The 27853-nt window shown below is 37.7% G+C and overlaps 1 protein-coding gene across 1 annotated transcript in view; it reads left to right on the plus strand.

Annotated features, from left to right (window-relative positions):
• The window catches only part of SEC23A (SEC23 homolog A, COPII coat complex component), a 73472-nt gene extending 60577 nt beyond the window's left edge, over positions 1 to 12895 (plus strand). Inside the window, exons 17-20 of the mRNA XM_050798953.1 lie at positions 1461 to 1547; positions 3862 to 4017; positions 5647 to 5712; positions 11487 to 12895. Of these exons, the coding sequence (XP_050654910.1) occupies positions 1461 to 1547; positions 3862 to 4017; positions 5647 to 5712; positions 11487 to 11576 (399 nt within the window). The 3' untranslated portion in view covers positions 11577 to 12895. The remainder of the gene's footprint in view (positions 1 to 1460; positions 1548 to 3861; positions 4018 to 5646; positions 5713 to 11486) is intronic.
• Positions 12896 to 27853: the final 14958 nt, after the last annotated feature.

Consider the following 27853-nt stretch of genomic DNA (forward strand, 5'->3'; position numbering starts at 1 on the left):
CAGGAATGTTTTAGAAATAACTTTTTTTTTCTTCTGAGTAATACACATACATTGTAGACATCTGAAAAATGTAGAATAGTGTTTAGAAGAAAATTGGAATCCCACTATCCCTAGTGCCTGCTCCCATTAAATTTCAACCTTTTCATTTAATCCATGAATCCTATCAGCTTCATTTTCTTAGGGGTTTGCTTTTGGAGTTATCTTCTTTCTGTCCTATATCATTACTTTCTGTCCATCTGGATCATTCTTATTAAATAACATAGAAACCATAACAACACTCATGTTTACAAAAAATGGACAAAACTCACCCACCATGACCCATGCTTTCTATAACTACCACCCCATTTCTCTGCTCCTGGTGAGAGTTGAACTCAAAAAAGTTATTTGTTGTTTATACTTTCTCACCTCACATTGTCTTCTCAACCTATATAAGTAAGACTTTTATCCCTAACATTATATTGAAATGGCTCTTTTAAAGATCACCAATGTCCTACATCTCACCAGAGCTCTCAACAGTATTTACCTAGTCCTCACTAGTACTCAGACCTTGAAAACCTTTTGCCCTAGGCTTCTGTGACACCTACTATACCTTCCTGGTTTTCCTCTTACTCGCTCACCGTACCTTCTCAGTCTTGTCCTAGCTTTTCCCTTTCAGACTTCTAAGTGTTGACATGTTTAAGGGATCAGTCTTCTGGCTTTCCCTGTCTTCCTTCTCTCTCAGTGATGTAGTCTAATCCCATAGCTTTAATTACCATCTTTGTGCATGTGAGACCTAAATTTACGTCATCAGTTCAGACTACTCCCTTTCATTTCATATGCAGAACTGTTTTCCCATGTGCTCCAAATTTGCTCTATCCCAGGCCTTTCCCCATTAGGCTTAGGAGTTATCCTTGAATTCTTCTTGACTTTACTCTATTTTTAAATTGTTTTTTACCTCAGATTAAAGAGATTCCTTAAAAAATTAAAGTACACTGTAAGAATTCATAATAGCAAGAGATGTTAAGTAATAAAATATAAATTTGAAATTTAGGCCATGTGTAGTGGCCTAAATTTCAAATTTAGTGGTGAGCCTATAATCTCAGCCTTTGGGAGGCTGAGGCAGGAGGATCACTTGAGTCCAGGAATTTGAGACCAGCCTAGGAAGCACAGTGAGACCCTGTCTCTACAAAAAAAAATGAAAAAGTTAGCTGGATGTGGTGTTACACACCTGTAGTCCCAGCTACTTGGGGGTCTGAGGTGGGAGGATTGCTGGAGCCTGGGAGTTTGAGGCTGCAGTGAGCTGAGATCATGCCACTGCACACCAGCCTAGGTGACAGAGTAAGACCCTGTCTACAAAAGAAAAAAAAAAAAAAAAAAAAAGAAAAAGGAAACTTGGAAAATAACCTGGAAACATCTATTTTATACTGTTAAGTAGTTTATTTTTCCTTTTTCCTCATTTCTCATTGTTTTCTTTATGTTAGCCGGTTCTTCTTGATAGCAGTAGCATTCTTGCAGATCGTATTCTTCTCATGGACACATTCTTCCAGATTTTGATTTATCATGGTGAGGTAAGATTTCAATAGCGTTTAAAGCTATGCATGTAAAGTCTTTTTACTTAGAAAAGTTTTCTTCCCTCTTATTGTATGGCTAGTGTTTCATCTATGATAAACTTTGATTTCCATTTTTATGAAGTATATATAAAATATTGTTCTGCCTACTATAAGGTTTTAGGCTTCAATTGCAATTTAACCACATGTGATTATTTTATTCATTCATCCACACATGATTGGATTTTGCACAAAGCATAGTGTTGTGAAAGTAAGAACACTGACTGTACATAGACAAAGGGCACTTTTGGCTTTTACCTGAAAACATTAAGAGGGGAAAGGTCAGTCTTCGTCAGTGGGCAGGCTTTCCTTTTATGTTATGCAATCGTTATAAGTTATTATTAAGTGTTCTACATGATCTTGAAAACTCACTTAAAGCATACATGAATTAAAATTTGTAACTTCACTTAATCGGAATGGTAAATGATTACAGAGAGCAGAAGATTTTAGTAGCTATTAAGCTTTAATCCAGGTATTTAGCAGACCTTGATTCATTCCTTCAGTTATTAATTCAGCCAATTGTTAAGTGCTTCCTTTGGATGCTTTGGAAGATATAGATGTTCTTTTTTCACAGATCTGCTCTCAAACTTATAGTCTAGTATTTTAGTAACTTCTGTAGATTAATTTTTTCAGTTGCTTTAATTGTAAATGATTTTAGATTTGCACTGTGGCTGGGTGTGGTGGCTCATGCCTCTAATTCCAGCCCTTTGGGAGGCCAAGGCAGGAGGATTACTTGAGCCCAGGAGTTCAGGACTAACCTGGGCATCATAGTGAGACCCCCTCTCTACAAAAAAAATTTTTTAAAAGATTTGTACTGTAATAATAAAGACATTGCTCAAAATATTCTTTTAAATAGTACTACCCAGGACTTTTTTTTTTTTTTTTTTGAGACTGAGTCTTGCTCTTTCACCCAGGCTGGAGTGCAGTCGAGACTATCTGGCTAACACTGCAGCCTGCCTCCCGTTCTACTAAAAATATTCAAAAAACTGCCTCAGCTTCCTGGGCGGTGGCTGGGACTGTAGTCCCAGCTACTCGGGAGGCTGAGGCAGGATAATGGCGTAAACCCGGGAGGCGGAGCTTGCAGTGAGTAGAGATCCGGTTTTCACCATGTTGGCCAGCTAGGGTGAAGAGCTCCTGACCTCAGTGTTCCACCCGCCTCAAAAAAAAAAAAAAAAAAAAAAAGATTTGTACTGGGATAATACAGGCGTAAAGACATTGCCTGACCTACCCAGGACTTTTAAAAGTATTTAATTATTATTTTTTTTTTTTTATTTTTTTGAGACCAGAGTCTAATGCTCTTTACTTGTTAAGAATAATACCTGTTTTGGCCGGGCGCGGTGGCTCACTGCAGCCTGTAATCCTGGGTTCCAGTGATTCTCCTGCCTCAGGGCGGATCAAGAGTAGCTGGGATACGAGGCGCATCCTGGCTAACACGGTGAAACCCCGATAATTTTAAAAATTTTAGTAAACAGAAATTAGCCCATGTTGGCCAGGCTGGTTTTGAACTCCTGACCTGTAGTCCCAGGTGTTCCAGGCTGAGCCTCCCAAAGTACTGGCGTTAACAGGCAGAGCCATGCACGCCTGACCTACCCGGCCACTTTTAAAAGATTTCCAGTCTGGGCGACATTAGCGAAACGTTGATACCAGTCTCAAAAAAAAAAAGAATAATACCTGTTTTAACTTCGTTGCCTCTGTTAAAAAATAAAAAAACCTGTAATACTGACAGAGCTTTTTTTTTTTTGCTTTTTGTTTCTTTTATGGTGATTTTTACTTTTTCAAGTAGCTTGTTAAAGGAGAAATCAGAAATGCACATGATTATTTTATACAGAGGTATAAAGCTATAGAAGAATGTGTTGACTGATTCAGCTAACTTAGAAAATAAACCAGGTATAAGATTTTAGATAATTTAGTTACATGTTTTTTAGAGTACTTACCTTAATAAATGGATTGATTCAATTGCTTTCACGCATCATAAGCTTAGGTAGATAGCTTTTAACTAACATTCATTTGGTAAGCATAGTGTTTTAAAAATTTTCTGACTTACCTAAGTATTCTTTCATTTTACTTTTAAAGGAGAAGAAATATTCTAATTTTATATTTATTAAGAATATTTTCTCTACTGAAATTAATGTTTTTAACTTTAAAAAAATTGAGGTAAATGGAATAATGGTCTATAATTTTCTTAGTTTCTAAAGATTACTGTCTTTGGAAAAACCTCAAGATTTTTGGATGGGCAAGAAATTTAAAGTAATTTCTTTAATTGTTTTAAAATTAGACCATAGCACAGTGGCGGAAGTCAGGATACCAGGACATGCCTGAATATGAAAATTTCCGCCACCTTCTGCAAGCCCCAGTGGATGATGCACAGGAAATTCTTCACTCCAGATTTCCAATGCCAAGATACATTGACACTGAACATGGAGGCAGCCAGGTAAGTAGTGTTAATTTGTTTGTGTGTTTGTTTGTTGTTAGGTTTGCAGTGAGGTGTACCTCCTTGCCTTCTGATTTTAATAGATTGCTTCATAAAGCGGACAGAAAGGTAAGGAGATAGGAGGGGAAGGTATTAGTGCTTACTTTTTGTATTAGCTTTTGAGAGCAAAGCAGTAAGATTATTGACTAGTTGCCTAAACTTGGCAGTTTCCATCATCTCCTGTCTCTAGCCTAGCTTCCTGAACAGGGCCAGGATGGCATTGTGGTGATATACTAGCTTTGGTTGAACAAGAAGATGTGAGCAGCTTGGAAAATAATATACTTTTCTTAAAGCTGTTTATTTACTCTTAAAGTCTATGAATATGACATTTGTGGTAACTTACATTTTTTCATTGTCTTCATTCCATTATTCCAGTTTTCTAGAAAATAAAATTTTATGTAATAGGAAAACACTGTGGTATTATGAAAAGGTTTTGTGGTTTTTAGGATTATGAGGATACATATACATTAGATACATGTACATACATACACAGTTGCTTTGAGACCTTCAGAAGGCTAAGTTAGGTTTCTTAACATACTCTCATAAAATACTTCTTACTTCTCTTTTGTAATTCTTAAAAGAGTTGTAATAAATTAATTGTAAGTTGTTATTCATTTGTTTTACTTGCTCTTTGAAGGCAGGGACTATGCTTTGTATTCCCTAATGCCTAGTATGGTATTATAAAATAGGTAGCAAATGTCAATAACTATTACTCAGAAATGATAATTGTTATTAGTTTTACTGTATTTACATGAGTTATTTCTTATTGAGAATTTGCAAAGTACTTCTGCATGCCTTATCTCATTTGATCCTCATAAGAATTCTAGTGTTATTTTCATTTAACAGACAATAAAACTGAGATCTAGGTTACTTATGGCCAAGGAAACACAGTAAATGCAGGAGTGGGATTTGAGTCCAGTACTCCAGGGCCAGTGCTCTTCACTGTTAGGTTAAACTGATTCCTTAGAGAGTACAAAAAGATTTTGTATGATACTAAACTTCAAAAGATGTTTCTGTCTATGTGCTTCCATTATGAATTAAAAATCTTACTGGTTCTTTCATTGACATCTCACTATGTGTATTACCATTTTCCTCTTTTACTCTGGTTATTATTTTCATGATGATAAGCCATAGTGGGTAGAAGGATGAAATGTTGGATCACTTGTCTCATAGAATCACCTGTGGTTTAAGAAAGTATAAGGGTCATTATTTTAAACAAAAGAACACACAGATTTTTATGGCTTTTATTTTTATCATTTTTTGGGATTTTGAACTTCTGACCGAGTATTTCGTAATTTCACACTAACCTTGTCATAATTGTTGCACACATAATTTTTATATGCTGAGTTTTGGATTCAACAATGTATTTGTTATTTTGGATGTATGATTTGGAGAGAAGAGGTGCATTTATTGTTTATTTGTAACACATAGTGACCTATACATTTCAAAGTTTAATATTTTAAAAATTAATTTAATAAAATTAATTTTACCAACATGTACTAAATAAAATTGATTTTGCATGATATAATTATTCAGCTGATATTGACTGAAATTTTCTGTGGATAATGTTATTTCTTCTTTGCTTTTAAGGCCCGTTTCCTCCTTTCAAAAGTCAACCCTTCACAGACTCATAATAATATGTATGCCTGGGGGCAGGTAAGTTTAAATAGCAGGTCTTGGAAATTATTTCTTTGTGTATTTATTGTTTGTTATTTTAGTGAAAGCTACATTTTTTTTTTCCTGTGTATTTAGTAATGATTTCTGTTGGAAAAGTAATATAAAAATGAGAGTAGAAAACAGAATTAATATTTGGTGACACCATAGAAAAAAAGTGATCCTATCAAATAGACTCCAAGTTTAGCACTATACCCTTGAGACAGAAAGCAATAAAGTGTATAAGACAAGAAGTGGTGACTCAAGTTTAATGCTAGGTTGTGAACCACAAAAGGCTACAATAAGCCAAGAGAGGCCAGGAATCATAGTTGAGCAGGAGGGGCAGGAACCCTGCAAATCATTATTGGTATAGTTTAATTTGGTAAAAGTCCTGCTGGGTGTGGTGGCTTATGCCTGCAATCCCAGCTGCTCGAGAGGCTGAGGCAGGAGGATCACTTGAGGCCAGGAGTTTGAGACCAACCTGGGCAACATAGCAAGACTCCATCTCTTAAAAAAAAAAAGGTATTAACCTCTTGGTATAATATATCAACATTTATTGAGTGTCCAGTATGTTTAGGACTTTGTATTGGCTCTTTAGGGTGCACTTATTAACCATGCCTTTGAAGAGCTTGTAGTCTAATATTAGAGATAAGATACATAACTAAGTAAATGACAAGGCAGAATGGGATATTTGTCGTTAGAAAGCTATCAAGTATTAAAAGGTTAGAAGAGGAAGATGGAAGGAGGTCACATGGTGGTAGCAGGAAGAGGGTATGTAATCAGAAAAGAGTTCAGAAAAAAGAAACATTTCATTTAAAGAATGGTTATTTTGGTAATTGGAAATTGCATGAGGAAGGGAAATCTAGGTAGAGAATAGTATGGGCAAAGATAAAAGACTACATGTAGAGCTGACTAGAAGAACATAAAACGGAAATGTGTTGTACAACTAAATTGTGGAGGATCTTGAATGTCAGGTTGAGGAGTGAGAAGTTGAGTATTTATTTGGTAAGTAATGGAGAGTCATTGAAGGTGGACAGAGGGGCAGATTTGAGTCTTAGATAGTATAGTTGAATCTTAAGATTAAATGGAAGCAATCTGTAGATTGAAAGTATATTTATGAAAATAATCCAAGTGAGAGGGAATAAAGACAAGATGGTGAAAGGAATAGATTTGGGAGATATTTCAAAAGTAGACTCAATAGGACTTGATTAGAAGTTGCAGGAAAGTAAGTATTCCAGGGCATGGCAACTATGCACAAAATCTGAATTCTGATTGGATCCTGGATTAGAGAGAGAGAATAGCTATAAAGAATATAATTGGGATGATTTGTGAGATTTGAATATAGATCATGTATCAGATAACTGTACAGAATTACTAAATTTCTTGAGAGTGATAATGGTGTGGTTATGTGGGAGATTCTTCTTGATCTTAGGAGATACATATTGAAGTATTTAGGGATAAAATGTCATGATGGCTTCAATTTCCAGAAGTTATTCAACAAAAAGAAGAAAAAAGGAAAAGTAATGTAGAAACATAAAGCATATGTGGCAAAATGTTAACAGTTAATTTAGGATTTAGGTATGCTATGTGGGTGTTTATTGTACTTCTCTCTCAACTTTAATGTAGTCTTGAATTTTTAAAAAATAGGTGAGGGGAAACAGGGTATTTTGGGGTTTTGAGCCTGAGTGACCAGGAGAACATGTGTCAATAAATGAGAGAGTGGAGAGAAATTGTTTGGTTTAGACACTGAGTTTGAGGTACTACCTAGAAGGCCTTATTGAGCCACAATAAGATGACTATATTGATTATGGCCATGTTGAGTAGGCTGTTGGCAATTTGGGTTTGATGGTCAGGGCAAGGACGAGAAAGGTGATACTTAAAGTCATCACAGTAAATGCTTGTCTAAAGAGAGAGTAAAGAGGTAAAGGAGAGATGAGACAAGAAACTTCAGGGGAGTACAAGTAGTAGGAGTGTCTAGTGAATTATCAGAGAGGCAGAATGAAAGGTAGTGTGTCATAAAAGGTGACTCTATAGAAGGAAGAAGAAGGAGGTAACAAAGAGACATGCCGCAGACAGTTGAAGGGGGATACAGAGTGAGAAAAGGTGCTTATTTGATGGATAGGTTATTTGTGGCCTTCTGTAAGTGGCTTTAGTATGGTAGTTGAGTAAGAAGAAAAATTTATAAGAAATTAGTGGGTGGCAAAGAAGCAGAGGTTGAAAGTATGAATGATTCTTTTACAGATTTAACCTGAGGATGAGCAGTAGGATAGGCAGATGATTGTTATTACAGTAAGGGCACAGAACTTATTTGGAGACCAAGCATAAAGAGCCAGTATAGGAAAGACACAAAAGAACAGATATTTAAGATCCTCAGGAGAGAATATGATCATAAGCACTATATGGAGGTTAAGCATTGGTAAGGAGGCAGGACACTTATTTCTGCAAAAGCAAAAGGTAAGAAGGGTGAAGACAGAAAGGTTTTTAGGTGGAGTGAAAACTCACATTGAATAATTGCCTGTTTCTTTTCAATAATATGAGATTATTTAGGAGTGAAAAAGGCTGGAGTTAAGGACCAAAAAACTAGAAAAGATTAAAAACAGTTGTAAAGAATACAAAAATAAACTGAAGATTAATAGAAGACTTTTGCAGCAGTGGTGAGGGCCCATTTTATTTACTAAAAATTTCTAGAGCATGCTTCCATAATGTTTTTCGTTTGTTTGTTTTGTTTTGTTTTGTGTTTTGAGACGGAGTCTTGCTCTGTTGCCAGGCTGGAGTGCAGTGATGCGATCTTGGCTCACTGCAACCTCCGCCTTCTGGGTTCAAGTGATTCTCCTGCCTCAGCCCCCTGAGTAGCTGGGACGACAGGTGCACACCACCATACCAGCTAATTTTTTTGTGTATTTTTAGTAGAGACGGGATTTCACCATGTTGGCCAGGATGGTCTCGATCTCCCGACCTCGTGATCTGCCCACTTCGGCCTCCCAGAGTGCTGGGATTACAGGTGTGAGCCACTGCGCCTGAGAAAATCCATGAATAGATTTTAATTGTTTCATGAGGGCCTTATGACCCAGTTACCTCGTAAAGGCCCTGCCTTTATACTGCCACATTGGGGATTTTCAAAATGAGTTTTAGAAGGGATGGATATTCAAACCATAGCACCATCCTACAATTGCATGATTGAATTTGTGTAATATCCCTGTCCTGTCATCCCTTTTCCCCCCTCCATTTCTTATGGCATTGCTCCTGTTAGATTATTAATTACTTGAGGCAATAACTGTCATTTTCATTTTTGATTTTCCATAGCACCTTAAACATAGCATATATTGAATACAATAGATCTGGACAGGAGAGAGCAGAGATTAGAATATTGGAAATCTATGGAGGTGGTTAGGAGTTAAGGAGTTTTTGTAATATAGATAAATAAATTGAATCCAAGGTCCAAAAGTTCTAAAAGGTGGGGAGGTTATAACAAGTAAAGGAGACTAATCTTGGAAGAGTGGAAGGCTGGTAATGGAAAATGCAGACTCTGCAAGTTACTTGACTTCTCTTTGTTTTCACTTCCTTGTCTATAGAGTTTAATAAAAGGTGCTTGAAATGGACAGTAATACTCAGTAAATATTAGCTATTAGTTTTCACTGTTATCAATGGAAAAAAAAGTCACTTCTTATATTTAACATGGGAAAGGAAACCTATTTTAAACTATGAAGTGTAATTATTACTGCCTGGAAGTAGGGGCATTACAGGCATAAATAAGAGTGTTCAGGTCTTTCTTAAGATTTTTATGAGTAATGATGTTAACATTTTAATAATCATGATATCTAATAAACTGAATCTACTACGTTTTAGTCACTATCTTTCAGTGTACTCTCATTTAATTAACTTTTATAAGGTGGATACTAGTAATCCTATATTTCATGAGAGGAAATTGAGACTCATATAGATTAAGTATTTTATGCAAGATCATGTAGCTAAACTGTGGCAGGGTCTAGATTTTAGCCAAGGTCTGTCTGACTCCAGATTCTGAATTTTTAATCATTAAGTTAATTTGCTGATTGCATTTAAGGGAAATAACTTAGTAAACAAGCATTTTACTAAAAATTAATGGACTCTAATAACTCACAGGATTTTTTGGGGGTCAGAAATCAAGGACCCTATGATAAGTATTATCCATGAACAGCCGTAAGAGGGCGCCACTGCAACACTTCTGTGACGGTGCTGGAGGCCTCTGTTGCTGTAGTGCTTTGTATACTGAATAATGTAAAGCTTGTACCTTTCTGCTTAATCTTGGATATATTTTGAATAGAAAAAGGATCCATTTGAAAAGTTGAGATCAGCTAACTGCTAATTTTTATAAAATTGAATTGAGCATTGGTATTTATAATTTCAAGTAGGAGCTCTGTGGTATGTAAATTAGGAAATCCACATATTTTGTCTTGACTCGGAGAAATGGCTCTGAGATTGCGTGACTTGAGATGGAAAACATTGTAAAATGAAAAAATCAGGCATAGTAACAGAAAGAAAAAAGTAAGAACCATGAGGTTGTATTGGTTTAGGTTACAGTTTTGAGACTTGTAATTCTCTATGTTAGCTATGCATATAGAATAAAGAAAAGTATTTCATTGTTGCAGATTTTTCAACAGAAGGACCAATAAAAATAGCTAAAACGTGTTGTATGTCTACTGTGTGTACGAGGTATTGTTCTGTTTGCTTTCTGTATGAGGTATTGTTCTGTTTGCTTTCTAGAATTTAACTCATTTAATCATTACAACAACCTGTGTAAGATAGGTCCTGTTATTATCCTTGTTTTACACGTGGGGAAACTAAGACATAGTTTAAGTAACTTCTTCAGTCATATGGGTAGGAAGTGGGAGAGCCAGAATTTGAGCCTAGGCATTCTGGCTCCAGACTCTATGTCCTTAATCTCAGTAAGGGATTGCCTCCTTTCATTATCAGATCTTTCAAGTTCTTTTGAATAAACACGATAAAATTGATTTCCCTTTATTCAGGAGAGGTCATGGCATGTTTGTGGCTATGCCAGACTAGAATCACAGGAGCTGTAAGTTCTCGTCTCACATTTGCCATTAATTTGCTGAAATTACTTAATTTCCCTGTTTTAGACATTGAATATTTATAATTAAGAAGAACTTGAGTATAAGAAGAAAAATATAAAATTCAGATAAAAAATCTTCTAGAAATACCTTCTTTTGCTGAAGTAAAGTTTCATTGTTAATGGATTGGGTTACCAAGATCATTCTGTCAACACAGTTTTTATTAAAATGGATAATAGGAATTTTCCCTAACTCTTGTTAATTACTTGGAACCTACAGAAATCAATTAAAATGACCTGAAAAGTTGAGAAGCATAGTTTATTTTAAAAATGATATTATGAGTTTGCTTCCTTCCAGCTGGGATTTCTGTTAAAATGCCAGGGAGAAAGGGTCTGGAGGTCAGGCTTTCTTTTAAAGCCCCAAGCCTCTAATTACATTGTTAGTCTTTGTGGTGACTAGCCGCCATCCTGATTCATCTCATCTCATAGCATAAACTCATGTGATCCCATCAGCCTATGAATAAAGACACTCCTATTATCGGGAATTCTAAGGATGTAGAGTCTCCCTCCCAGGAACCAGGGACGGAGGCCAGTTAGATTCTTTTTATTTAATAGGAGCATAGGCATTGTTCTATTTCAAAGGATTTCCTTGTCTATTTTAAACATTTGTGTATAAATTCCATGGTATCACCCTATGTTTTAATCATAACAAATACTTTTTTTCCTCTAGGAGTCTGGAGCACCTATTCTTACAGATGATGTTAGTTTACAAGTGTTTATGGATCACTTGAAGAAACTTGCTGTGTCCAGTGCTGCTTGAAGTGCTAAACATGTTAAAGACACTTAAGAAGATGAAATAATATTCAAATTTCTTTTTTTCCTTTTTCCATTTATCTGTGGAAACCAACAGATATTGCTCTATATTTTTTGTATTAGTATGGTTTGAGACAACATAGGGAAAATACTCACATTTGTAGATTAAGCTGGAATTATAATGAGAGCAATAAGAACAAATTTATTTTGCTTACCACAGTGTTATAACTGGTTCTAGAAATTTGAGGTCTTTATAACTTAATTATGTTTAATAAAAATAGAGTCTGCCTTGTACTACAGATATAATTTATTTGTATAATGCAGACAGACCCAAAGTGGCACTGAATTTCCTTGCTCACCTTTTAAAAACTTGTTCCTTAATTTTAGCCAGAAAGCTAAAAAACATTAGTAATGATAAATGTGAACATTTTTGCTTATTCATTGAATATTTTTCTGTAATTTTCAGCACTTATGTATACACTTTTTCTGTACTTACTAGGGTAAGGCAGATTTATTTTTATGATTTGTTTAGGAATTATTTGATTTTATAATGGTAATTTTCATGATGATAATGTTTTTGGTTATTTGGAAAGATAGTTTAGAGATGAAAGTTTTTTTTGGGTAACTATCCCGCAGCTGACAATAAATGTGAAATTTCCACAAAATATCCAACCTATGTGACTAAACACAACAGTTTTTTTTAAAAAAGGGAGATAGAAAATAAATCGTTTTGTTGGAGTGCATTTTAGTAAGCCTTTGCAGTAAAACGACTGTTGTAACTACTAAACCAAATTTAGTTTTCACAGCATGGTTTTGTTGTTTTTCCCTTGTTTTTCTGAGGTAAATTTTATGTTATATCCTTCAGTATTTTAACACTACTTTGGCAGTTTACACATTACTTTTTGTTTTTCCTTCCTTTTTGTGAAATTTATTAAGTTGTGGTTCTTATTGATAACAGTATTATATAATGTTTGCTTAATTATATCATGTGATGCTCAGTTCTATTTTGATTTATTCATTGGTATTCACTTTTACCTTTAAAGTTTACTTGTAGCAAATATGTTTACATTGATAAAGCCAGATATGTTTTGACAATGAAATTTACATATCAAGTACTGCAAATAAAAGGTGGTGCTATGATATATGCTTAGGAGGACAGTTTTAATGATTGTACTTGCATGAACACAATCATATGATGGTAAAACAGAAACTTAAGAAAAAATTGTTTATATGTTTTCAATTAGCTTAAATAAATTGCATTGTTATATTTTATTTGAATTGAACTGTGCTAGGCCTAAATGCCAATAAAATATACTTTTCACTGTTTTTCTGGCTATTTTGAAATCTAGTAAAACCTGAGAAGCCTAATGTAAAATTAGAGTATTTAAAATCATTAGATTTAAAAGCTACTCCTTTAAAAAATAACAACTTTAAGATTAATTCACACATCATACGCTTCATCTACTTAAAGTACACAAATCAATAATTTTGAATATTTTCATGAAGTTATGTAATCACATCACCACAATCAATCTTAGAGTATTTTTTATCACTCCCAATAGTTACTCATTTTTGTCATAAGGCTAGTGTGTTTTTAAAAAGGGAGATAGAAGTTCATGTAGTTTTTTGTTGTTGTTTGAGACAGAGTCTTGCTCTGTTGCCCAGGCTGGAGCGCGGTGGCACACTCGGCTTACTGCAGCCTCCACCTTCTGGGTTCAAGCTATTCTCCTGCCTCAGCTTCCCGAGTAACTGGGATTATAGGCACCTGTCACCATGCCCGGCTAAGTTTTGTATTTTCAGTAGAGATAGGGTTTCACCATATTGGCCAGGCTGGTCTTGAACTCCTGACCTCAAGTGATCCACCTGCCTCGGCCTCCCAAAGTGCTGGGATTACAGGTGTGAGCCACTGCATCCAGCCAAGTTCACATATTTTGAATTGAGGAAAGACATTGTAATGATGACACCTGTTTAATTTGCCTGTTCTCTTAAGTTATGTCCTTTAAGAATGGTGTTGTGCCATTGTTTCTTGTCTTGGTACTTAGCCCTAAACTGTCCTCTACTTCTAAATCAATTACAGCTGAATTTAGGGATAGGATGAACAAATACATTATCATACCCTTTTAGCTTACCATTTAAAAGCAATCGCCTGGGATCATTTTTGTGTATAATTTATCTATTTCTAAATTATCTACTTACATAGATTGTTGAAAAGAATGTTTAGCCCTGTCTTAGTTTATTTGGGCTGCCAGAACAAAATACCTTAGACTGGGTATTTCACAACCAATGGAAATTTATTTCTCACAGTTCTGGAGGCTGGGAAGTCCACAATCAAGTAGAGTTGGTGTCTGGTGATGGCTCTCTGCTTTGTAGATGGCACCTTCTTTGTGTCCTCACATGGTGGAAGGAAGAGAGATGAACAAGCTTCCACAGGCACCTTTTGTAAAAGCACTAATCCCATTCATGAGGGTGTACCCCTCATTCTCTAATCACTTCCTAAAGGCCCCACTGATCTGGGAGGGAGGCAGAGAAGTGCTAGGAAGCGAAGGACGTGGTCCTTGGCTAGGGCTTCACCTCCAGGCCTGTGCCCACAGACCTAGGTGAAGACAGGCATTTCTGTTTTCCTGCCCAAATGTTGCACTTCCCAAGATCACCCTGGCCCACCATGCCCCCATCCTGTGCTTTTAACAACCTAGAGACCCTAGCGGGCACACACAAGCAGCTGGACATTAGAAGGAACACTTTGGCGGAAGAACACAAAAACAGCAGGATGTCGAGAGGCGCAGGTCGGCCGAAAAGTACAACTGGAGACTCCAGTAGACACCGACAGGCCAACCAGTGGAAGGACACGGAGTTGGGCTGGGGCTCCGAAGGAGGGCCCGGGCTGCTGAGCTGCCTGACTCCAGGGGAAAACCACCTTCCCACTCCATCTCCTTTCTGGTTCCCCATCCATCTGCTGAGAACTTTCACTCAATAAAACCTTGCACTCATTCTTCAAGCCCACGTGGGATCCGATTCTCCCGGTACACCAAGGCAAGAAACCCTGGGATACAGAAAGCCCTCTGTCCTTGCAATAAGGCAGGTGGTCTAATTGACCTGACACAAGCCGCCTGCAGACGCCTAAACTGAAAGAGCGTACTGTAACACACGCCCAGTGGGGCTTCAGCTGTGAACATTCACCCCTAAACACTGCTGTGGGGTGGGAACCCCACACCTGCCTGTCTGCATACTCCCCCTAGAGGTTTGAGCATTGGGGAACTGAAGAAGCGAGCCACACCCTCATCGTACACCCAGCCAGGGGGTTAAGGGAACTTTTCCCCTTTCACCACCTCTTAAATGTCATATTGGAGATTAGGTTTCAACATAGGAACTTTGAGGGAACCCAAACGCTTAGACCACAGCACTCTTTTAAAGAACGTGGATGATATGGTTTGGGTTTGTGTCCCTGCCCAAATCTCATGTCAAATTGGAGGAGGGGCCTGGTGGGAGGTGACTGGATCACGGGGGCAGATTTTCCCCTTGCTGTTCTCGTAATAGTTAGTTCTCGTGAGATCTGATCGTTTAAAAGTGTGTGGCACTTCCGCCTTTGCTCCCTCGCTCTCCTGCTCTGTCGTGGTAAGACGTGCTTGCTTCGCCTTCGCCTTCTGCCATGACTAAGTTTCCTGAGGCTTCCCAGTCATGCTTCCTGTTAAACCTGTGGAACTGTAAGTCAATTAAACCTCTTTTCTCCATAGATTATACAGTCTCAGGTAGTTCTTTATAGCAGTGTGAAAACAGACTAATACAGTAGGATGGATAAAGAATATTTGCTAAATTATTAGCAGCACTGAGTAGCTTTGGTATATTACCCAGAACTGTTTTGGAATTCATTTTTGAATCTACTACTTCTATTGGCATAATCTCTAAAAATGATCTTAGACATCATCTATGTACACAGATGTAACAGGATAAATTTATTCTTTTATTGGCAGATTCCAAAACTGAGCTGACATTTCTCTGTTTAGTTCCCCACTTGATAGACTTCCCTCTCATATCCGCAGACTCAGAGACTGCATCTAATGAGTGTACTTAGTTGTCCAGCTCAGGCCAGAAACCAAAGAATCATTTTCAACTCTTACTCTTCTCAACATCTTTGGTAACCACATTGTAAAAATTCAACCTCTCTAGTATTTCCGTAATCTATTTCCAGTTCTCTATCCTACTGTTATTCTGCCTTCATTATATCTCACCTGGCTTGGTGAAATAGCTTCCTAACTAGCCTACTTTCTCCAATCTCCTTGTCTCTATTCCTCTTTTCAATTCACTTTCCACACTGCAACAATAGTGCTATTTCTGAATATAGGTCTGATTCAGTCATTTCCTTTTGCCCTCCCAATAAAATCCAAACACTTTGGCCTCGTAACATTGTATACTATATATCAGATTGTACCCCAGTTCTCTGCTAGAAAAATGGTATAAAAGACACAGCTGAAAAGGTGTATTGGAGAGGGATTCTAGTTGTACCCAAGCATGACATTTAGGTGTTGTATTTGGTATCTATTTAGTGTCAAAACCAAATGCATTCTCTACTGGCTGTTACAAATTAAATTCCATCGCTTATTGCACTTGCTTTTATTTTAAATGAACATGGTATTTTTTTCAGTTATTTTCAAACTGCGGACAAATTAGGATTATTTCCTTTATCTTTTATAAAATTAAAAAAAATAGAGATGAGGTTTCACTATGTTGGCCAGGTTGGTTTTGACCTCTTGGCCTCAAGCAATCCTTCTGCCTCAGCCTTCCAAAGTGCTAGGATTACAGGCATGAGACACCTCGCCCAGCCGGATTATTTCCTTTCTAACATCCGTCTTTACATTTTTATTTTCATTTCCCATGTATCCACTATACATGCATATATACTTTTTGTACTCTTCAAATGCTTGACTTGCGTTCATCTTGAGGATTTTATCAAGTTATTCTACAGATACTTCTATTTTTCTTGTTTGCTTTTTAATAGTTTATGAAATTAAGTCTCCTTTCTTCTGTTCATTTTTCCTCCTTTGTTTACCTATTGAAACAACTGCTGTTCTAGGCTTAATGTATTATTATCTAGTGAACAGAATAATATTAAGGTATGGAACAGTGAAGTTACATTACTAAATATATTTGATTTTTTTTTCTTCCCTACCTATGGATTATACTGACCAGCATCTTCAGTTGCTTTTCTTTGAGACTTCGTTTTTTTTTTTCTGTGTGTCTATTTTCTTACATTTTGTTATTGCCTACCTTTTTCTACATTTTCTGCGTACTAATTTTCAAGGAGCAATTTTAAAGCTCAGTTTTTACTCTACGTTGTTCAAGCCTGATTTATACTGTTTGCAAATATTTTGGTCTTCGATTAATCTTATCTAAAACTTCACAGCAGGAAAAACTTAAATTGTACCACTGATGGAATGATTTGTGTTTTTTTTGGTTAATCCTTTAGTTTTAAACAACAGTTCAAAAAAATGTAGTGCCATAGGTATTCAAGACACAAACAGCAACTCTAAGAGAGGGGAAATTATTCAAAAATTGTTACTAATTTACCTTCTAAATGTAAGGGTATCCGTGTATGTTCAGGCCACATTGTATAACTGGGGGTTCTCTGAATTAAGTTCCATGTAGAACACAATGTTTAATGATATGAACAAAGCGAATCAATGGAGACTTTCATAAGAGCAAAAAAGTGATAGTTTGAAAGTATTAATCCATTTCTAAAGCTAAGGAGAAAATTGAATATCAATTCTTCTGATAAGCATAAAATACATGTGTTTTTTTTTTAAATGAAAGTCTTAAAAATTATTCAAAATTTTTTCCCCAGGCCAATTAAGAAGCATAATTGCTTAGTTATTTGATGATCAAGATTCATCTACTTTTCCTCTAATGAATTTCAACTGAGACTTGATGTAACAATCATACATTTACCACTCATGAATGCAGTTTGGGAAACTGGACTTTTGGAGTTAAAAGGGCCAATTGAAATCATTAGGTCCTATTTCTTTACCCAATTCATTCAAGAATCCCTCCACAATATCACTGTTGGTCACCTGATCTTTGTAAAATACTTTCAGTGACAAGTCAAACAACAGCTGAAAGTTGCTGAATGCTGTGAGTGACTTACACCTTTAGAGAAAAGAATGTTGCTGAGTTAGAAAGGATTTGTATATGACATACCAAAGTAAACTTTGACCAGAATTTTACGAGGAAATACTTAACTCCATTTTACATGATAACACAATCAGAGGGGCTATGAACTTTCACCTAAAAGGCCATCTGGCAGTCTTTGATACTGTCATTAAAAGAAAGTGGGTAGACAGTTACGTAGCAGATGTTTGCCGATTAGAAGAATGCTCTCAAGCAGGACATTGTGGACACACTCACCACAGAACTGTGTATTTTCCAACTGCAGTAACCATGTATTTAAGTGGATAAAAGTACATTGTAGAGCTTGGTGTTATGAGTCTGTTTCCTGTGGAAAGTGTGGCCTGCTGTGCTGGGGAAGCTGCTGTTTTCTTTTCTGGTCGAGATCTTGTTCAACTGCCTTCATAGGGTACAGGGTGAAGCATCCACAGAATGATACTGTGTGTACATTTAACCTGTTCTGGGGACTGCACTGTTTGTTTTCGCAAATTAGGAAAATCGACAAAATCAACAATTTTTGTAGAAATTAGAACTTTTTCTAAGAATAGCAAACCTGGAGATTACTTATGAGTAGCAGTAAAGATGTCACTTTGAAGTGATAAGTATACTGAATAAAGAATCCCCAATAAGGAAGGATCACATTTCACTCTATTTAGTGGCTTAGAGCCTTTTCTTCAAGCCAATTTAAAGTAACTTAATCTGCAGGGGTTTAAAAATTAATCTTTATCAAATCCTTGTGAGATGCTAATAGGTTAAGTATTCTACATGTTTGAAAACATTTGTAAAGAAGAGATGAAAGAATCACAGAGCAGTGCTTCTCAAACTTGAACATGAATCCTCATGGAATAATGATAAAATGCAGATTTCCATCCAGTAGGTCTGAGGTTTTGCATTCTAACAAGCTCTCAGGTGATACCAGTGCTGCTGCTGTGGCAGGCCACAATTTAAATGGCAATGTCAGCCAAGAGCAGCGTTATGTTTTGGGACTCTCATAGGAAGAAGTCCAGCAGTCAGTTGGAAATGTGCATTTTGGACTCAGGAGACTCAGTTTTGGGAGCCATAAGCATAGAATAATAGTTGAAGTTATAAGAATAGATGAAATTGCTCTTCTTTGATTATTTACTAAATACTAATAAGGTAGTTAGGGAGCACAGAGTCAGACACAGTCCTCCTCTGTGGAGCACAGATTATGCCATCCTGTATGGCCTCCTGCAATGTTTTAATTCTAAAATTCTATTTTTAATGAGAACAGTAAGCCTACTGATTTATCAAGTATATCTTTTTCAGCAAGGAAGTATTTCTATTAAAAAGACCATCAGGTTGCTGAAATATTAATGGTAGTACAATATCATGTAACTGAAGAGAATGTTATCATTGAATTCAGGGTTTTGATGAAAACCCAGAGTTAGGTTCTTTATTTTAATAGGGATGTTGAGAAAACAAGATTCTGAGTAATAAATTGTGAAATGGCTTGATTAATAATTGTCTTTCGGCCAGGCATGGTGGCTCAGTTTACTCCCAAAGTGTAATCCTAGCACTTTGGGAGGCCGAGGCAGGTGGATTGTTTGAGGTCAGGAGTTTGAGACCAGTCTGGCCAACGTGGTGAAACCCTGTCTCTACTAAAAATACAAAAATTAGCTGGGCATGGTGGTGCATGCCCGTAATCCCAGCTCCTCAGGAGGCTGAGGCAGGAGAATTGCTTGAACCCAGGAGGTGGAGGTTGCAGTGAGCCGAGATGGCACCACTGCACTCTAGCCTAGGCGACAGAGTGAGACTCCATCTCAAAAAAAAAAAAAAAAAAAAAAGTCTTTAATTATTTTAAGGATGATGTCTCCCACTTTTTAGGACCACAAAATACATTGCCAAGGCATGTTATGCAGTGTTCTTAATTAGGTATGTTTGTTAATTGATTAGGTAACTATTATGGTGTAGATAGACATTGCTCTGCCTGGAGTTAGAGAAGTAAATGCGACAGTCTCTGAGCAGACTTTGGACCAATAGACTTCTATTTTTGTGTTTGTTGTGTGGTGACTCTTCTTATCTTATTGTATATTTATATTGGGCCTTTTGAATTATATTTACTTATTGAGTGCCATACACACTTCTGACATGGCTTGTTGTAAATGACTCTAATGATTATTTTCCATTTGGAGTCTAAAGTCCAGCACGGTTTCAGGGAGCTAATGTTTTATTATTGCAGGTTCTTTGTCAAGAACATTCAGTGCACCTGCTGTGCGTACTCAGCCTATATATACGGTGACAGCTACATCTGCTTCCCCATCTGCACCTTTTGGTTTGAAGTCGATATCATTAGCTATCTGTAACACTTAAGAATCTGCCTGTATCTGTTGAAGGATAGATAACTGGGTTGAAAATCTCACCTTTCTGCAAGACCTTCCACAAAATAATAGCTCTGTGGAGTGATTTGGGGATTTCTTATGATTAAATAGATTATTGAAGCTGTGATTGTCAAATAGAAACATGTTTAAACATGTTCCAGAGCTTACTTTTATTTATTAAGAAGGACATGATCACAAAATGTGCTTAATAATAATGTAGCTACGCTATATGTTAAATTTGGATCTGTTCCCATAGCAGATAAGATCTGTTAATCAATAAAGTCTAAAGTTGTCTGTACAGAGTGGAAAACCCTAATCCTTAACATTAGTATACTAGTCATGTCAATCAGCATGTCCACATCCTCCTGCTTGCATCTCTCTGCTGGACTAAGGAGCCAGCCTCCGTCTCTTCCTTAAGCAAAGGGGTGGGATCAAGTTTCCTAAGGGCACCTAATCCATAGACTGGTTGCTGAACCCATGAAATGACTTGATAGGAAAAAGTTTCCTTAGTAAGAATAGTGATAATTAACTAGACTAATTATACTCTCCTCCTTAAAAAGTTGAAAGACTCAGATAGCAGCAGCCATTCTGTAATGAGAGAAAAAATGACTAAGAACAGACAAGGGGTGGAAGAGGTGTACTGATGGTGGAACATTAGGATGAAGGTTCATTAACTCTGCTGGGTGATAGTTTCTAGACCGCCCTGCATCTTGAAACATGGCCATTTTTGGAATCCTTTCACCCTTACTCCCAAATGTGTTCATTTGGTATAATAAGTTTCCATTATTTGAGATGACTGAAACTTACTTATGAAACAAAGATCACAGTGACCATGAGGATTTACTTTTTGATCTGTGTTGCAAAGAATAGGGATTAATTATTGAGAAATAACAAATAATAAGTGAGATGGGTGCCACATTGGGACAGATTCCAGAAGATGCACTATGTTACCTTATCTGTCCACTCAGGATGGATAAAGTTCACCCGATTTAGGTGTCTTTCTAACAATATCCAGCGAGATTACTAATGTATAGGCTTCTGAGGCCGGAAGACCTTAATATCAATAAATAATGGAGTTACCTGTAACTCACTCTGTACTCTTTTAAATAGTGCATTGAAGGAGTGGGGATCATGGGCTAAAATTCTGAAAACTATTGTATTTTTGTCTCCAACTGTCCCTTTAAACTTGCTCAATGTGTATAGTCTCCAGTCTCCCCAACTACTTGGTAAAGACTCTAGCTGACTGATTTTGGGTCACTTTTATCTAATAGACTTAAAGGTCACTCTAAGCCATAGACATAACCCCGTTTAACAATGGCCAGGTCCTGTGCTAGGTGGAAACATGCACCACCTCATTTACTCTTCTCCACGGTCATCTTATAGCTCCCTTGGAATTTGCTATCTGTTTTCTTGGCATCTTAGTCCAAGCCACTTGTTATACATTTATCCACAAGAAAAGTATAAATGATACACACATGGAGAATTCCACTGTCATTCTCTGGTTCTTCTCTCAGGGCTAGTTGCTAATCAGTATGTCTTGGGAATGGTTCCGTCCTCTGAGGTATTCTTTGCCCAGCACATGGAGAGTTTCTCCCAGGCCCCACCCACTCAATGCTTGCCCCACAGTGTTGGCTCTGGGATATACAGTTCTTACCCAGACCTTTATTCTTATTCACAGGATTTACTTAAAATCTGCCCCCAAATAAACCTTAGGAGCTGAGCCAGGAATGGTGGTGCATGCCTGTTGTCTCAGCTACTTGGAAGGCTGAGGCGGGAGATCAATTTAGCCCATGTGTTTAAAGCTGAAGAGAGCTATGATCATGCCACTGCACTCCAGCCTGGGCAGCAGAGTGAGAACCCGTGAAGAAAGAGAGAGAGAGAGAGAGAGAGAAAGAGAGAGAGAGAGAGAGGAGAGAGACCTTAAGTGCTGAATCCTTATCAACGGATTCTGATGAAAGGCTATGCTTGTCTCCAAAATGCTGAATGAGGCCATCTGTCTACTATTCTCGTTAATAAAAATAATGAGATGCTACTACAGCTTTCTGCAGTGTTGTGTGTTCATGTTCTTTCTGCCTGCTGGGTCCACTCTGCAGTGTGGGGATTTTTTTGTGGGCTGTAGCCACAGGAAGGGTGTTCTAGTGAAGAAATTCCCTACTTGCCTGGAGTCTGAGCCAAACATGGACACTCCTTTGCACGACTTTATAACATCTTGCATAACATCAGTAAGTATTCTTTGGCAGTTGTGGCTAAAAAAATAGCTCAGGGATATTATCATTCAATAATGTTGTATGCAATAGTATGTAGGTTACATATCTGCTGATAGACTAGGGGTAAATATGACTTATGGAGTAGTACCTTGTACTAACAATAGCACTTGCTCATGATTCTAGAAAGTTAGAACTAACCTACCACTCAGATATCTGCAGGGAGAGAAGCATATGGGATTTAATCAATTATCTTCCCAAAACACTCCCTGGAAAGAAAATTGTAAATTCATTTCAAATAATCAATGAAAGATTTTTCCATGTGTTAGATGACTTATACAGTAGCATATATTGTCCCTCATTTCTGAATCTTGTGATCTAAAAATATTAATTACAATTTTATTTCTAGCCAAGTGTTCTTTACTATTAAATTTTAGAAGGGTTGTGAAAATTTGTATTGGGAGGCACCAAATTATTCTGCGCTCTTCTGTTCTATTGGGAGATATTACATTTCTCCCTATTATTTTCACTTTCTACTTATTTGTAGGATTGCTGAAATAGCTTTTGAACTGAGTGAACATTTTAATTTACTCTTTTTTAAAATATGATTAAAGCTTCTTTGAACAAATAAGAGAATGACCAAAGAAAGAAATTCGAGAAGGATAAACTAAGCATAAAGAGGAAAGCTTTTCATGTCAGAAAATGCTAAGGATAAACTAAGCTTCAATCAAGAGACAAATGTAGTTTGAAGGCACTGACACTTCATCACCGCAGGGAGGCAGTAGCTCCTTCAGTAATAGGAAACTCAAGGCTTTTAATATTTTTCTCCACTTTAAATTCTGAACTTTTCTATTAATAATTCTTTATGTGATTTTTTTTCTATCAACACCCATGCTTTAGTCCTTGATTTTAAAAGGTAATCCTTGCTCATGGCTGAAATAATTGGACCCCAAAAGTAAAACATAGTTTGCCGAAAGGGTACAAAATTGAAAAGTGACTTTAGCTGCACACCATGCATGAAAGACTTTCAAAGTGTGAGTTTCCATAAAAAATTATAAATAAATGAAAATCTTTATATGCTCAGTAAGTCAACTTTTTAAAAGGCAGCAATTATGGATTCTATAGCACAACAAGAAAGGTTGGGTGGGATTTTGAGGTCACCTCATCCTAGCATATTCACCTGTGACCACATTTTTAACCTATTTCTTGCAGAATATTTAATATTTTGGCCACATTTTCATTTTGGTCACAACCTAAGTATAGATTTAAAGTATGGTAATACTTTTGATCCAGCAAAAGCACTAGACCCATACTCAGAGGAATTTATGTCAGAAAGTGATATCTAGTGGAAGATTCTAAAATGTTAAAAATCCTCTTTTACTCAGTTTCCATGCTTGAATGAATTACTTATCTGAGTGGAGAGCTTCTTCCGTGGGGATAAACAGCTTGGTAAACATTAGAAATAGTGGTGTCTCAGCTATTTCTAAGTATCTATGTCTGAGTATTTGCTATTTCCAGTAGAGGTAATCCAGCAGAGTTTAGATTCAGACATTTTCTTTTTTTAGTATAATCAAATATATTTTCATCTAGCGAAGAAGGAAAAACAGATAGAGTCCATGTCTTTTAGGGGAAAAGACTCCACTGATGTTGACTTTAAGTACAAGTGCAAACAACAGAGGAATGGCAGGGTGAAATGTATAGGAGCACAGATTCTGGAACACTGCACAGATTCAAAGGGCAGCTTTGCCATTTCCCAGTCGAGTCACACTGGGCACATTTCTTAACTTCTCTGGGACTGCTTCTTTAGCTGCAAGATGGGGAAAATCATAGCACCTACTTCATAGCGTTGTATGAAGATTAAACAATTGAGTACCTATAGTATATTTAGAACACTGCTTGGCACTTAATATATGCCCTGTAAGTGCTGGTTGTCATCATTCCAAAGAGAGGCATTACTCTCCAGCCCTTCATTTTCTATCAGGTACTCCACATTATAATTATTATTTTTGCAGAGACGAGGTCTCACTTTGTTGCCCAGGTTGGTCTTGAACTCCTGGGCTCAAGTGATCCTCCCGCTTTGGCCTCCCAAAGCACTGGGACTACAGGTGTGAGCCACCATGCCTGACCCTGGTACCCTACATTCACATTATTATCTACATTTTACATACCAGGAAACTAAGGCTCAAAGACCTTATGACAGGTTGCACAACTGGTAAGTAGTAACACCCACAGATTTCACTGTACAGATTGTATACAATACATCACCACGTGCATTAATAATGTCTTTATTACTAATATGTCATTACTAATAATGTCTAATAATGTTTTTATTACTACCTGGCAACATGAATTGAGTGCTTATCCTGTGCAAGGCGTGGTTCTGCGTGCAAAGGATAACCCATGAGATAGGCGCCGTTGTTATTACCATTTTGTCAATGAGGAAACTAAGGCACAGATTGTTTAAAAAACTTGCTCAAGGTCACATAGCACCTACTGGCAGACATGAGATATAAACCCAAGTGGTTTGCTCTAGTGTCTGTGCCCCTTTTCTGCCCCTTTCCCTGAGAGTGATCAAACGCTTGTGGAGCTTTCATGTGGTCTAAGATTAAGGAAGAGGCATTTGGTCATCACTGGCTTTTGGCTGGAAGGCTATTGTATTTGGTCTTTGGCCATCAGCCTTTTCCTCACTATCTGTTACTCCTGTATCTTGTGGGCTGTTTCTCTTGGGGGTGCTCCAGGAGAGGCCAGCCATGGCCCCCTGCTGGCTAGGTTCCACATCTGCTCACAGTGGCCCTGCTGGTCTTCCAAAACTCATCTGGTCTGCCCTCTGGCCACTGGCTGTGTGCTATACACCGCCTCTCAACTGGGTTAAGCTCAAGTTTTGTCTTGTAATTTTCAGACACCTTCTGGACCCTTTGCTAAGGGTTTTGAAACCTCTTGAAGCTCTTCCCACTTCCCCAGCCATACTCTGGTACATGTGAGTGAGGGTGAGCAGGTCTCACTTCTCTTAGGCCTTCTCCCTGCTACTATCTACTTATATTGCTGTCTGTTGGTGTAATAGAACTCCAGGCAGGAAGAAAAATACAAGCTCCTTTTGACTGGAGGTTTTCACTTAACTGGAATCTCTACTATTTATCTCCTCCACCAGGCATTTTGATATTAGGTTGAGGCACAAGGCCTCAGACATGTCCCAAATCTCCCTCTTTTTCTATTAACCATTTCCTACTTTCCTCTCTCTCTCTTCTGAAGCTCCTGATTTTTTTTTTTTTTCCTTTTTCTTTTTTTTTTTTGAGACAGAGTCTTGCTCTGTCACCCAGGCTGGAGTGCAGTGGTGCTATCTTGGCTCACTGCAAACTCCGTCTCCCGTGTTCAGGTGATTCTCGTGCCTCGGCCTCTCGTACCTCAGTTGGGATTACAGGCATGCACCACCACGCCAGGCTAATTTTTTTTTTTTTTTTTTTTTGTATTTTTGGTAGAGATGGGGTTTCGTCATGCTGGCCAGGCTGGTCTCAGACTCCTGGCCTCAAGTGATCCACCCGCCTTGGCCTCCCAAAGTGCTGGGATTACAGGCATGAGCCACCGCGCTCGGCCCTGATTCATTTATTTTTAATGGACCTATAGTCTACTTCCAGCACCTCATTCCCAACTGCATCATCACCATCACTGAAAGTGTATAGCACTTTCCCAGGCTCTGGTCCTATATTAGGCATGGGTTGCAAAGAGAATGTTGGTAGCTTCAAGAAAATCTAGCAAGCAATTCACTTGCAAGAGTCTAGGAAGTGATCTTAGTTGAGTAATTTCTGTATCTCCCAATTAAATACACTGGGAAAATTCAGTAAATGATACTGATGAGATAAACACAGGCCAGATCTTGAAGACCCATATAAGTCATATGTGTTAGGCTGTTCTTGTGTTGCTCTAAGGAAATACCTGGGGCTGGGTAATTTATAAAGAAAAGAGGTTTGATTGGCTTGCAGTTCTTCCGGCTGTGCAGGAAATATGGCACTGACATCTGCTTGGCTTCTGGTGAGAGCCTCAGAGAGCTTGTACTCATGGTGGAAGGCAAAGAGGGAGCGAGTGCCTCACATGGTGAAAACCAGAGCAAGAGGGGAGGAGGAAGTGCCAAACACTTTTAAATAACCAGATCTCGTGAGAACTCACTTACTGTCACAAAGATAGCACCAAGCCATGAAGGATCCACTCTTGTGACCGAATCACCTCCCTCTAGGCCCCACCTCCAACATTGGGGATTACAATTCAACATGGGATTTAGATGGGACAACATTCAAACCATATCAATAAGGTGAAGAAGTTTAGATTTTCTCTTGAAGGCAGTGAGGATCACATGCCATAATAAAGCAGGGAAATGTACAGAATGGAGAAGGCTGAAGAGTGTCAGGCTGAATGCAAGCAACAAGGAGGTGTCTGGGAAATACCTGTCATTTAGACAAGAGAGATGATGTTCTGAGGAGGCCAGTGGAAGTGATAGGATCTGGAGAGGAGAGGGTTGCTCCACTTGGAGTCACCTCTCTTTGGCTAGAAAGCTCAATCTTAAAGGTATCTTCCCAGTGAAGGCTTCTCTGAATTCCCATGGCTTACTATCATGGCTATCTGTACACAGTCAATATTATACATTTTTTTTTTTTTTTTACAATATTCGTCTTTCCTACTGAAATGTGCTGTCCATATTGAGGGCAGTTATTTTTGTCCAAAGTTTTTGTATTCCCAGAACTTATTACATTGCTTGGCACATAAAAGGCTGCCAGATATTTGTTGAATAAATGAATTTAAAAAATAAAAACTGGATGGGGTAGTGGGTTACCTTGTGAAATATTATGGCCAATCCATTGCATTAAAAATCGCGAGAGGACACAAATGGAAGACTCTCGGATCCTGCAGTGCAGACAATGGGCAGTGCCCCAGAGCTGCCACATCAAGGATGTCAAGTCATGGAGTTTGAACACTAGGCATGGGCACTTTGGCTTTTTGAGTGAAAAAAGTTGTTTCTGGGTATTAATGTGTTTGGGGATATAAAGAATCAGGGACCCCTCTGTCCTATGGTCCTCTGACCTGATGGACTGAAGTTCCAGTGTGCCACCATGAAATGCAAGGGAAGTAACAGGGAGCCACATCCACCCACCTGCATCTCAGATGGACATCCTCCACACTGCCTATTTGCTGTTTGCATAGTAGACTAAAATAAAAGCAACTTTGGACTACTTGACGTCTCTAGGCTTGCTTATCCTCAGAACCAAAGCAGTTTGCTGTGGTCTAGTCTAGCTATTCAACTACATATGCACAGCCTTTGTTATTGTTAGAGTTTTATAATTTTTGCTAGGCTAACTGGTGTGAAACAGTACTTCATTGTTTGATCCAGAGTTTTAAAAGTTTTAATCTTTCATTTAAAAAAGTTTTCGTATCTGGATTTCTGATGTGAATCCAGTACTCTTCTATGAGTACTTTCTGTCTGCTTCCTAATTAGATTCAACAGAAGTTTGTCTCTTTTATCAGTTCTTTCAAAGAACCATCTTTGGGGGTTATACATCAGTTTTAATATTTTTCTATTTTCTTATTCATTACTTTCT

Source organism: Macaca thibetana, chromosome 7, assembly GCF_024542745.1.
Source record: "Macaca thibetana thibetana isolate TM-01 chromosome 7, ASM2454274v1, whole genome shotgun sequence".
Classification (NCBI taxonomy): Eukaryota; Metazoa; Chordata; class Mammalia; order Primates; family Cercopithecidae; genus Macaca; species Macaca thibetana.